Genomic DNA, 11,992 nt, shown 5'->3' with positions numbered 1-11,992 from the left:
GGTCATGGGGCCTGAACTCTGGGCCTGGGCACTGTCCCTCAGCTCTTCAGCTCAAGGCTAGCGCTCTACCACTTGAGCCACAGCGCCACTTCCACAGTGCCACTTCCGGCTTTTTTCTTTTTGCTTATGTGGTGCTGAGGAATCAAACCCAGGGCGCCTCAGGCATGCAAGGCAAGCGCTCTACCACTGAGCCACATTCTCAGCCCCTCATGGTAACTTTTTATCTCCAATAAACTACTCACAAAAACTCAGGAGAGATGCTGGGTGCCTGTGGCTCAAGCCTGTAATCCTAGCTACTCAGAAAGCTGAGATCTGAGGATCACAGTTCAAAGCCAGCCTTGGCAGGAAAGTCTGTGAGCCTTTTATCTGTAATAAACCACCAGAAAACTGGAAGTGGTGCTGTGGCTTAAGCCGTAGAGTGCTAGCCTTGAGCTGAAGAACCGAGGGACAGCGCCCAGGCCCAGAGTTCAAGCCCCATGACCAACAAAAAAAAAATGCAGGAGTGGTGCTATGGCTCAAGTGGTAGAGTGCTCACCTTCAGCAAAGGAAGCTTAGGGACAGTGCTCAGGCCAAGTTCAATCCCACGACCGGGGAGGGGGTGGGGGAAGCAAGTGTTCCAATCTTCTGCAAGACCTTTTCTACAGTTTTACTTTCTTTTCTATCAGACCACAATCTTTATCATTTTAGTCATGCTTTCTTACCAATTTTTACCTTTATTTTTACTGTACAAAACTATTCCATCAATTGGAAAAGTTGCTATTCAAATTACAGAATCCTATGTCTTAGAAGAGCAAACAGCCTTTACAGCCTTGACACTGAATCAGATACAATCAAATTATCTTTAGAACTCATTATTCTCTGGGCCCAGCTAAGGTCCAAGATAAATAATTCAGCCAATGTATTTCATACTGAAATGCAGCATATAATTCTGGCCAGTTTTAAAGTTATCTTTAATAATACACCTATTAAAAGAATCTATAACACAATTATGTAAAGCTTCTCCAAAAGTCTGCATGTATGTATCTTAAGCCAAATGGTAATCCCACCCACATGTGGTGAAGGTTGGAGGATTTTGGATTAAGGCCAGCCTATGTAAAAAGTATGAGACCTTACAAAAAAACAAAACAAAACAACAAAAAAAACTAAAGCAAAAAGTAAGAGTGATTGCAAGACATATACCAGCCAGTCCTAATACCAAAAAGAAAAAAACACTTCCCTGGCTAGGAGCTACTGCTTAAAGCTTACACAAATTTTTGATCAAAAAGAGCACAAATTTCTCCCCTCCAAGGGCTTATAAAACTCCTAGCATTTTTTCTCTACATTTTTTTTCACATTTCTGAGAACATTTATTCCCATTCAAGCTTATTGCAGTGGCTGAATGAAGGTTCATATATGAAGTATTCAAAACATAAATTGCCTTGTTTCAAACATTCATTGTATCATCTCTACATTTTTTTTAAACTACTCTACAATCTAATCAAATCAGCTTTAGTTTACCCTGTTCACATTTCTTTTTTTTATGGTGTTGGTCCTGGTGGTTGAACTCAGGGCCTGCCCATGAACCTTTAGGCTAGTGCTGTACTTCTGGCTCTTTTGGTAATTAACTGGAGATCAGAGTCTCACAGGCTTTCTTGCCTGGGCTGGCTTTGAACTTCAATACTCTAATCTCAACCTCCTGAGTAGCTAGGATTACAGGTATGAGCTAGTGCCCAGCTGTTTCCATTTCTTAAGTCTTAAACAGACTTGATTTCTTTTTGCAATCGTTGTATAAATCCTTTTGTTCATAAACTTAATTTTTTTTTCCTTTGGAGGGGATATGGAAGCAGTACTAGAGATTGAACTCAGGGCCTTGTGCTTACTAGACTAGACAGGGCATGAGCTATACCCTCTTAACCTCTTCTGTTAAATTTAAAAGTCACAAGTTAAATTGTCACCAGTATGTATATTAAGCCAAATGGTAAATAAGTCTTAAGGAACAATGTTTTTTTTTATGTAAACCATACTTACCCTAAAGAAATAATTAAGGGAAAAGACATTCAGATATCCCTTGTTCTCAATATCAAGCAGTTTGAAAATATATTGCAGAGCAGCAGGTTCCTTTCTGTTTTCTAAGGCAAGAACAAAGTCCAAGTATGTCTTATAGTCCTATTGAAAAGAGAATACTCATAAGAGGTTAAATTGAAATTCGATTTTCAGGTGAATATCTGATAATTAGAAGTTATTTCTCAATCATCAGTAGAAAATTATTTTAAGTTACTAAAATATAAGTCCATTTGTACATTTAATGTTACTTTCTAAGAATTCTAAGTTAACCAGTGTAAAACAGTATTGGAGGACATAGTTCACTTCCTGAGAGAGATCTGCTATTTTAAACCTCTTATCATAAAGTAAAACAGACAATATAGTGACTAAATTATTGTACACTGCCATTGTTTGTATTTTCTTTTCAATATGGTTATTTAGAAAAAAATAACATTTAAATTGCTATTGTAGAATATAGCTAGTCCTCCACATTTGTGAGTTACATCTATGGATTCAGCTGTAGACTGAAAATCTTTGGGAAAAAAGTTGTACTGGGGATAGGAAGTTGGCTCAGTGGTAGAGTGCTTGCCTCACATACATGAAGCCCTGGGTTTGATTCCTCAGTACCACATAAGCAGAAAAAAGCCGGAAGTGGAGTTGTGGCTTAAGTGGTAGGGTGCTATCCTTGAGCTGAAGAGCTGAGGGATAGCTCCCAGGCTCAGAGTTCAGCCCTAACGACCAACCAAAACGAAAATAAATTGTACTATATTTAATATATTTGTTTTTTCCTTGTCATTCACTAGTCCTTAAAAATATATCCATACTACTTATCTTAGGTATGATTTAAAGTATCCTGGGAGAAAGTATGTAGGTTGTATGCAAATATACTATTTTACATATGGAACTTGAGAGCATCATCTGTTAAGTTTTAGTATCTGATCCTAGAACCATCTGCTGATACTTACAGATAATTGTTGTTTAAAATGTTGTTAAAATGATTTCCAGGCTGGGAATGTGGCTTAGTGGTAGAGTGGTTGCTTAGCATGCAGGAAGTTCTAGGTTCGATTCCTCAATATATAAACAGAAAAAGCCAGAAATGGTGCTGTGGCTCAAGTGGTAGAGTACTAGCCTTGAGCACAGAGAGGCTCAAGGACAGTGCCCAGGCCCTGAGTTCAAGTTCCAGGACCAGCAAAAAGAAAAAAAAAAGATTTCCAGTAAGAAAATCTGTTTCCATCCACACAAAAAAAAGATACAAATGAAAGCTTGGAAGACCTGAATTTCTGGGCACTGGTAGCTCACACCTGTAATTCTAGCTTCTCAGGAGGCTGAGATCTGAGGATCCTGGTTCAAAACCAGCCTGGGCAGGAAACTTTGTGAGACTCTTATCTCCAATAAACTACTCAAAAAGAAAAAAAAAAGCTGGAAGTGGTGCTGTGGCTTAAGAGGTAGAGCGCTGGGGCTGGGAAGGTAGCTCAGTGGTAGAGTGCTTGCCTTGCATACATGAGGCCCTGGGTTGGATTCCTCAGCACCACATAAACAGAAAAAGCCGGAAGTGGGGCTGATGTGCAAGTGGTACAGTGCTAGCCTTCAGCTGAAGAGCTGAGGGACAGTGCGCAGGCCCAGAGTTCAGGCCCCATGACTGACCAAAAAAGGAAAAAAAAAAAAGAAAAAAAAAGAGGTAGAGTGCTAACCTTCAGCAAAAGAAGCTCAGAGTCAGAGTCAAGGCCCAGAGTCAAGGACCAGGACCTGAAAAGAAGAAAAAGAAAAAAAGACCTGAATAGCAAATTTGTCTCTAAAAAGGTACTCTTATAGACAGTACTTGTTTTGTGTAGTGAAAAGTACTTGATAGATTCTCATTTGGAAAAAAAAAATTAAATTCTTGGAAGATTTTTTTTCTTTCTGCATAAATTGCAGTATAAAGAATTAAAGGGGCTGGGAAGGTGGCTCAGTGGTAGAGCACTTGCCTTGCAAGCCAGAGGCCCTGGGTTCGATTCCTCAGCACCACATAAGCAAAAAGAAAAAAGCCGGAGGTGGCGCTGTGGCTCAAGTGGTAGAGCGCTAGCCTGGAGCTGAAGAGCTGAGGGACAGCGCCCAGGCCCAGAGTTCAGGCCCCATGACCGGACCCCCCCCCAAAAAAAAAAAGAATTAAAGAAGTGCAGTTTCGTATTCACTTACGATCTCTGATTTTCATTATTAACCAGAAGTCACTAGGATAGTACAGGATCCTTAGAGTCTACTGCCAAGAGTAGAGTCACAGACAGTTCTTTCCCCACCCTCTTTTCTTTTTTCTTTTAGTTTTATTTTATTGTAAAGATGCTGTACAGAGGGGTTACAGTTACATGAGTAAGGTAATGGGTATATTTCTTGTCAAGTATTGTTACCCCCTCCTTTGTTTTTCTCCTACTATCCCTTCCCTTCCCTGCCTCCCCACTCACTCCCCTCACCCAAAAGTTGTAAAGCTCATTTCCAACATAGTGTCTTGTGAGTCTCATTGTTGAAATGGGTCCTCCTGTGTCCTTGTTTCAGCATTTTGTTTTTCCCCTTCCTCTCCCCAAATTAGATAATGTATATACAAGATGCAAGGTACCAAAATCAAATACAGTGATAACAGGGATATACCATAGGTGAAAGAACATACAAAAGAAACAAAAAAAATCACATTGTACATTAAAAACAACAAAAAACCTCATGTCTTTATCTTGGTTTCATTTCACTTAGCATCATCTTAATATGGTCATATGTACATAGCATTTGAACTTTTCTGCTTATCTGATAAGATCCTAGACATATACTAATTATTGCAAATAAGGGAAACAATGGGGCCTGTATTTCTTTGAGTCTGGCTTACTTCATTTAATATGATTTTTCCAAGTCTTTCCATTTTTTTTGGGGGGGGGGTCTGGTCATGGGGCCTGAACTCTGGGCCTGGGCGCTGTCCCTCAGCTCTTCAGCTCAAGACGAGTGCTCTATCTACTACTTGAGCTACAGCGCCACTTCTGGCTTTTTTCATTTTGCTTATGTGGTGCTGAGGAATTGAACCCAGGGCCTCAGGCATGCAAGGCAAGCGCTCTACCACTGAGACACCTTCCCAGCCCTCTTTCCATTTTGTAACAAATGGGCCAGTGTCATTCTTTCTGATGGAAGCATAGAATTCCATTGAATATATATATATATATATATATCTCACATACTGCCAAAGACTACAAATTCAGTACAATACCCATCAATATCCCAACCTCATTCTTCAATGAAATAGAAGAAGCAATCCAAAAATTCATATGGAACAATAAAAGACCCCAAATAGCCAACAATCCTTAGCAGAAAGAACAGGACTGGAAGAATTTCAATACCAAACTTCAACTCTACTACAAAGCCATAGTAATTAAAACAGCTTAGTACTGGCACAAGAACAGACATGAAGACCAATGGAATAGAACTGAAGACCCAGAAATGAACCCACAGACCTATAGCCACATAATCTTTGATAAGGGAGCCAAAAAAATAGAGTGGAAGAAAGACAGCCTCTTCAGTAAACGGTGCTGGCAAAATTGGTTTGGTTAAACACCTGTAGAAAACTCAAGTTAGGTCTTTATATATCACCCTGCACCAGAATCAACTCCAAATGGATCAAAGACCTTGAGGTGAAAGTAGACACCCTGAAAACATAAGAAGGAATAGGAGAAACTCTAGGGCTCCTTGGCACAGGCCAAAATTTTCTTAACAAAGACCAGAAACACAATAAATCAAAGAAAGGTTGGACAAATGGGATTGCATGAAACTGCAGAGCTTCTGCATGGCAAAGGACATAGCTAGCAAGATCAATGGATTGGGAGATCTTCACTAGCCATACAACAGACTAGGGCCTCTAAAATATACTTAGAACTCAAAAAAAATCCCCCAACAACAATTCCTCAAAGAAACAATTGCCACATTAATAAATGGACTAAAGACTTAACGAGAGACTTCTCTGAAGAGGAAATAAGAATGACCAATAGATACATGAAGAAATGCTCAACTTATCTGGGCATAAAAGAAATGCGAGTCAAAACAACATTGAGATTCCACCTCACCCATTAGAATGGCTATAATCAAGAAGTCTAATAACAACAGATACTGAAGGGGATGTGGCCAAAAGGGAACCCTACTGCACTGTTGATGGGAGTGTAAATGTATTCAACCACTCTGAAAAGCAGTATGGAGGTTTCTCAAAAGATTACACATAGAGCTCCCCAATGACCCAGCAATCCCACTTCTGGGCATTTACCCAAAACAAAGCCATACTAAAGCTACCAGCACAGCTATGTTTTTTTTACAGCATTATTCTCCATAGCTAAGATAATGGAACCAACCCATATGCCCCTCAGTAGATCAATGGACCATTTCCCCCCAACCCCCACCCCATGGGGCTTGATATCAGGGCTAAGCCCTGTCCCTGAGCTCTTTTGCTTAAGTCTAGTGCTTTATCAGATTGAGCCATGGTGTCACTTCTGGTTCAACCCATGACCCTCAGATGTCAGCCTCCTGAGTAGCTATAGGATTACAGGCGTGAGCCACCAGCACCAGCCCCATCCTCTTTTCATTACTGTTGCTTAACAGTAAGTTGCTTAAATTAAAGCTGATAAAATGTTAAACCCCATTTTTGTCAGTATGATTATTTCTTAAGCATCATTAGCTTGGGAAGTGGATATTGAAAACAAAGAGAAATTAAAAAAAATCTATATCCAACTATATAAATGTAAGCTGTAAGTTTTAAGGTTAAATGTAATCACATTCACAAGAATTTTGGGAAGAAAAAGGATAATTCTATATCAATTTATATAGTTATATTTAGCTTCTAACAATAGACAAATAACTGGGTTCTTTTTTTTCTTTCCTTCTTTTTTTGGGGGGGTGGGGGGGAGCAGCCCAAGGGCTTGAACTCAGGGCCTGGGCACTTTTCCCTGAGATTCTTGCTCAAGGCTAGCACTCTTATCACTTGAGCCACAGAGCCACTTCTGGATTTTTCTGTTTATGTGGTGCTGAGGAATCGAACCATCTACCACTAAGCCATCTTCCTAGTCCTAGTTCTTGATTTAATCATGGCACATTTAGCACTATTTTAGACCTGGTAATTTAATGGCTGAAGTATTATTTGGAAGTAGTAAAAATATCTTTTAATTTTCAGATTTTTTTTTACTAGTTCATACTCCTGTGACAACAAACTATTAAAGTTTTCTATAAAAAATATTTTACAGTGAATTAAATTATGTTTCAAATACTTAGTAATTTGATTGTTTTATACTTTTTAGGATACTGTAACTCATTATACTAATAATGCTGACTCACACCAATAAAGATCTCTTAGAAACTCTAGAAGCCTAATTTTTAAGCTTATCAGAAGATTTATACAATTACCATTTCTCCATCGTAAGTGAGACACTCCTGGAAAACTCGATCTAAGAAAACATTGGTCATGGTTGCTGTTCCATAGCGGGAGAGTTCTTCTTTACTGAGCATGCCGTTGTGATCCTTATCAAGATTCAAATACTGACCTAGGGAAAAAGATAAGATATTTAGGACTATAAAAATTTTAGTCAAGGGGCTGGGAAGGTGGCTCAGTGGTAGAGCGTTTGCCTTGCATGCTTAAGGCCCTGGGTTTGATTCCTCAGCACCACATAAGCAGAAAAAAAAAAAAAGCCGGAAGTGGTACTGTGGCTCAAGTGGTAGAGTGCTAGCCTTTAGCTGAAGAGCTGAGGGACAGCACCCAGGCCCAGAGTTCAGGCCCCACGACCGGACCCCCCCCAAAAAAAAACAAAAAAATTTAGTCAAAGATTGGACATTAACAGAATGTTCAATTTATGGGCTAATATTTGGATTGAAATTAATTTTGTCACAGGGTAATGGCTTATGTATAGTAAAATCAGTGATACTGCTGGATGCCGGAGGCTCACACCTGTAATCCTAGCTACTCAGGAGGCTGAGATCTAAGAATCTCTGTTCAAAGCCAGCCTGGGCAGGAAAGTTCGTGAGACTCGTATCTCCAATAAACCACTAGAACACTGGAAGTGATGCTGTGGCTCAAAGTGGTAGAGTGCTCACCTTGAGCTGAAGAGCTGAGGGACAGTGCCCAAGCCCAGAGTTCAAGCCCCACAACCAACTAAAAAAAAAAAAATCAGTGATATTTTAATTTTTTTCTGTTTTTTGTTTGTGGGGTTGTAGGGCTTGAACTCAAGGCCTGGATGTTGTCTCTGAGCTCTTCTGCTCAAGGCTAGTGCTCTACCACTGTAAGCCACAGCGCCTCTTTGGTTTTCTGGTAGTTAATAGAAGAGTCTCAGAGATTTTCCTGCCAGGGCTGGCTTTGAACCCCAATACTCATATCTCAGCCTCTTGGGTAGCTAGAATTATAGGCATGAGCCATCAACATATGGCTGGAATCTAAAGGAGATTAACCAATAATCTAGAAATAGCCAAAGAAAGCCTACCATGAAGGCTAATGTCTTTGGGCTATTTTTGTTTTGTTTTGTTTTTTGGTGCTGGTACTGGGCTTGAATTTAGGGCCTGGGCATTGTCTCTGAGCTTTTTTGCTCAAGGTTATTGCTCTGCCACTTGAGCATACCTCCACTTCCAGCTTTGTGTTGGTTAATTTGAGGTAAGAGGCTTATGGTCTTTTCTGCTGGGTTGTCTTCCAACTTCAATCCTTAGATCTCAGCCCCATGAGTAACTAGGATTACAGGTGTGAGCCACAGGTGCCTAATTCACTTATATTTTTGTATTTTGTTTGTAACATTTTAGAACCTTATTAGGTTTCTAAATTAGAAGGAGGGGTGAATAAGAAACAATTAAATGCTATCAATTTGCAAATTTATATAATGGATACCAAAATGAGTCAGAAGACAATTCAACAGGATAATGTAACAAACTAATGAAATTATCACAAAGATAACATTTATAAATGATATCTGAGTTAATAAAAAAGATCAAATTACATCTGTTCTATTGGAAAGAAATGTATTCCAAAAAAGTTTTTTTTTTTTTGTCAGTTGTGGGGCTTGAACTCAGGGACTAGGCACTGTCCCTGAGTTTTTCTGCTCAAGGCCAGCACTCTACCACTGAGCCACAGTGCCACTTCCACTTTTCTGGTGGTTAACTGGAGATAAAGAGTCTCATGGACTTTCCTATCCAGGCTGGCTTTGAACTGTGATCTTCAGATCTCAGCCTCCTGAATAGCTAGGATTATAGGCATAAAATGCCAGTGCCCGGCTTTTTTTTGTTGTCCATGGGTTTGAAGTCAGAGCCTGGGCGCTGTCCCTGAGCTTTTCTGCTCAAGGCTAGCACTCCACTTTGTGCCACAGCTCTGCTTCTGGTTGTCTGGTGGTTAACTGGAGATAACAATCTCATGTACTTTCCTGTCTGGCATGGCTTCCAACCAAAATTATCAGATCTCAGTTTCTTGAGTGGCTAGGATTATAGGTGTAAGCCACCAGCCCTGGCAAAAAAAAGGGTTATTCTTAGTATCTAGAATACAAGATCCTAATTAGAATACTTTTAACTTAAGGTAAAATAGACTATGTATAAAACTCTCCTCTGAAACCCACTTACCTGAGGAATGAATAATTCAAATTGTATATGAGAACATACCATAAACCCTTAGGGCAGAAGGAGCAGAAAACCAATTTGTTTCTTGGCTCTCTTTAGACAGTTCTTCATCCCTTAGCTAAACACAGAACACAAAGACATAATCAGAAGATGGCAAATATAAAGTGATACAATTAAGTTTAAAAATATTTGAAAAAGCATATTTACCTCAAGTAAATCATCTAGGAAGCTACACGCTAAAATATCTTGAATTTTTATCTTCCCTTTAAAAACAAAATGAAACATAATTTCACTTAACAATTTATTTTTTAAGTTTTTCAAATTTTTTTTTTGTCAGTCATGGGGCTTCTCATGGCCTGGGTACTGTCCCTGAGCTTTTTCACTCAAGGTTAGTGCTTTACCACTTTGAGCCACAGTGCCACTTCTGGGTTTTCTGGTGGTTTCCTGCCCCAATTGGCTTTGAATCTCGATCCTCTGATCTTAACCTCCTGAGTAGCTAGGATTATAGGTGTTAGCCACCAGTGACCAGCTATCTTAACCTTCTGAGCATCTAAGATTACAAGTGTGAGCCACCAGTGTCTGGCTCAGGAACAACTTGTTTTTTAACTTATTTTTTTTATTATCTTTAAGTAATCATATAAAGGGGTTTCAATTCAACATATTAGTTTATGAGTACAATGTATCTGGATCAATGTCACCCCTTCCATTATTCTCCCAATCTGTCCCAGCCCCCACCTATCCCCTCAGTTTCCATGGTTTCATTTTCACAAGTGTGCATGGAGCCACTCTTCTCTCCATTCATCTAGCCCCTGTCCTTTTAATTATTCCTCACTGACAAAACATGTTTCAGCTTCCTGGTATTTTGGGGGGATGGGGGGGGCGGGGAGTCAGATGTGGGGCTTGAACTCTGGGCCTGGGAACTGTCCCTGAGCTCTTCAGCTCAAGGCAAGTACTCTACCACTTGAGCCACAGCACCACTTTTGGTTTTCTGGTGGTTAATTGGAGTCTTGTGGACTTTTCTGCCTGGGCTGGCTTTGAACTGTAATCCTCAGATCTCAGCCTCCTGATTAGCCACTGGTTGCTGGCATTGGTGTGTGTGTGTGTATATACACACACATACATACATATATATACATACATATATATGTATATATGTATTGTCTGTTGTGGGGCCTGAAATCTGGGATCTGGGTCTGGCTACTGTCCCTCAACTATTCAGCTCAAGGCTAATGCTCTAGCACTTGAGCCACAGCACCACTTCTGGCTTTTTTTCTGCTTATGTGGTACTGAGGAATTGAACCCAGTGCCTCATGCATGCAAGGCAAGCGGCTCTACCACTGAGCTACCTTCCCAGCCCCTGGTATTCTTTTTTTTTTTTTAACTGTAACTTAGTTGAAGAAAAACAATTTTAAAGGTTTATTTCAAAAGCAATCTCAAAATTGGCAGGTCTATAATCCTCGCTGCTCAAGAGCTGAGATCTGAGGATCAAGATTCAAAGCCAGTTGGGCGCCAGTGGCTCATGCCTGTAATCCTAGCTACTCAGGAGACTGAGATTTTAGGATCTTGGTTCAAAGCCAGCCTAGGCAGGAAAAGTCTGTGAAACTCTTATCTCCAGTAAACTACCAGAAAACCAGAAGTGGTGCTGTGGTTCAAGTGGTAGAGCGCTTACCTTGAGCTGAAGAGCTGAGGGACAGCACCCGGGCCCAGAGATTAAGCCCCACGACCAACAACAACAACAACAAAAGATTCAAAGCCAACCCATGCAGACAAACCAAAGAGACTCTTATTTCCAATTAACTAGCAAAACTGTGAATGAAGTAGTAGAGCATCGGCCATGAATGAGAAAAATTGAATAAGATCAAGAAGCCCTGAGTTCTAGCCCTAGTACTATACTGGCAGACAAATATAGAAGTACCATTGAAAGCTGGACACTGGTGGCTCATGCCAGTAGTCCTAACTACTTAAGAGGCTGAGACCTGATGATCATGTTTCAAAGCCAGCCCAGGCAAGAAAGTCCAAGACTCATCTCCAATTAAGCACCAAAAAAGGTGGGAAAAAAAGTGGAACTGTGGCTCAAGTGATAGAGCACTAGTTTTAAACACAAAGATAACTGACAGTGTTGAGTTCAAGCCCCAAAGGCTGGCATAAAAAAAGAAAAATGCTTAGCATAGTGCCTGATACATTAAAAAAATTCAAAACAGCTATTTTTTGCAAAATTTCAGAGGGACAAGTGATTGAGCATAAGCCTTGAGCTGAATTGCTCAGGGACAGCTCCAAAGTCTAGAGCTCAAGCCCCACGACTGAAAAAAAAAAAAAAAAGAAAAGATCTTTCATGAGATTGATTCTAACATATTTATAAGATTATGTCTTTGTTGCCTTGTATGTCCCTCCCCCA

General features: G+C 40.0%; 1 protein-coding gene across 1 annotated transcript in view; it reads right to left on the bottom strand.

The window, feature by feature from the left end:
• Nucleotides 1–950: 950 nt before the first annotated feature.
• The window catches only part of Ppp2r3c (protein phosphatase 2, regulatory subunit B'', gamma), a 20,144-nt gene continuing 9,102 nt past the window's right edge, over nucleotides 951–11,992 (bottom strand). Inside the window, exons 5-9 of the mRNA XM_013012240.1 lie at nucleotides 9,805–9,860; nucleotides 9,640–9,715; nucleotides 7,417–7,553; nucleotides 2,008–2,145; nucleotides 951–962 (exon numbers count right to left, since the gene is read on the bottom strand). Coding sequence (XP_012867694.1) covers nucleotides 951–962; nucleotides 2,008–2,145; nucleotides 7,417–7,553; nucleotides 9,640–9,715; nucleotides 9,805–9,860 — 419 coding nt within the window. The remainder of the gene's footprint in view (nucleotides 963–2,007; nucleotides 2,146–7,416; nucleotides 7,554–9,639; nucleotides 9,716–9,804; nucleotides 9,861–11,992) is intronic.

The sequence above is a fragment of the Dipodomys ordii genome, unplaced genomic scaffold (genome assembly GCF_000151885.1).
Source record: "Dipodomys ordii isolate 6190 unplaced genomic scaffold, Dord_2.0 Scaffold16, whole genome shotgun sequence".
In the NCBI taxonomy this organism is placed as follows: domain Eukaryota; kingdom Metazoa; phylum Chordata; class Mammalia; order Rodentia; family Heteromyidae; genus Dipodomys; species Dipodomys ordii.
Note: the sequence above shows the minus strand (reverse complement) of the source record. Positions and strands in the feature narration are given on the sequence as shown.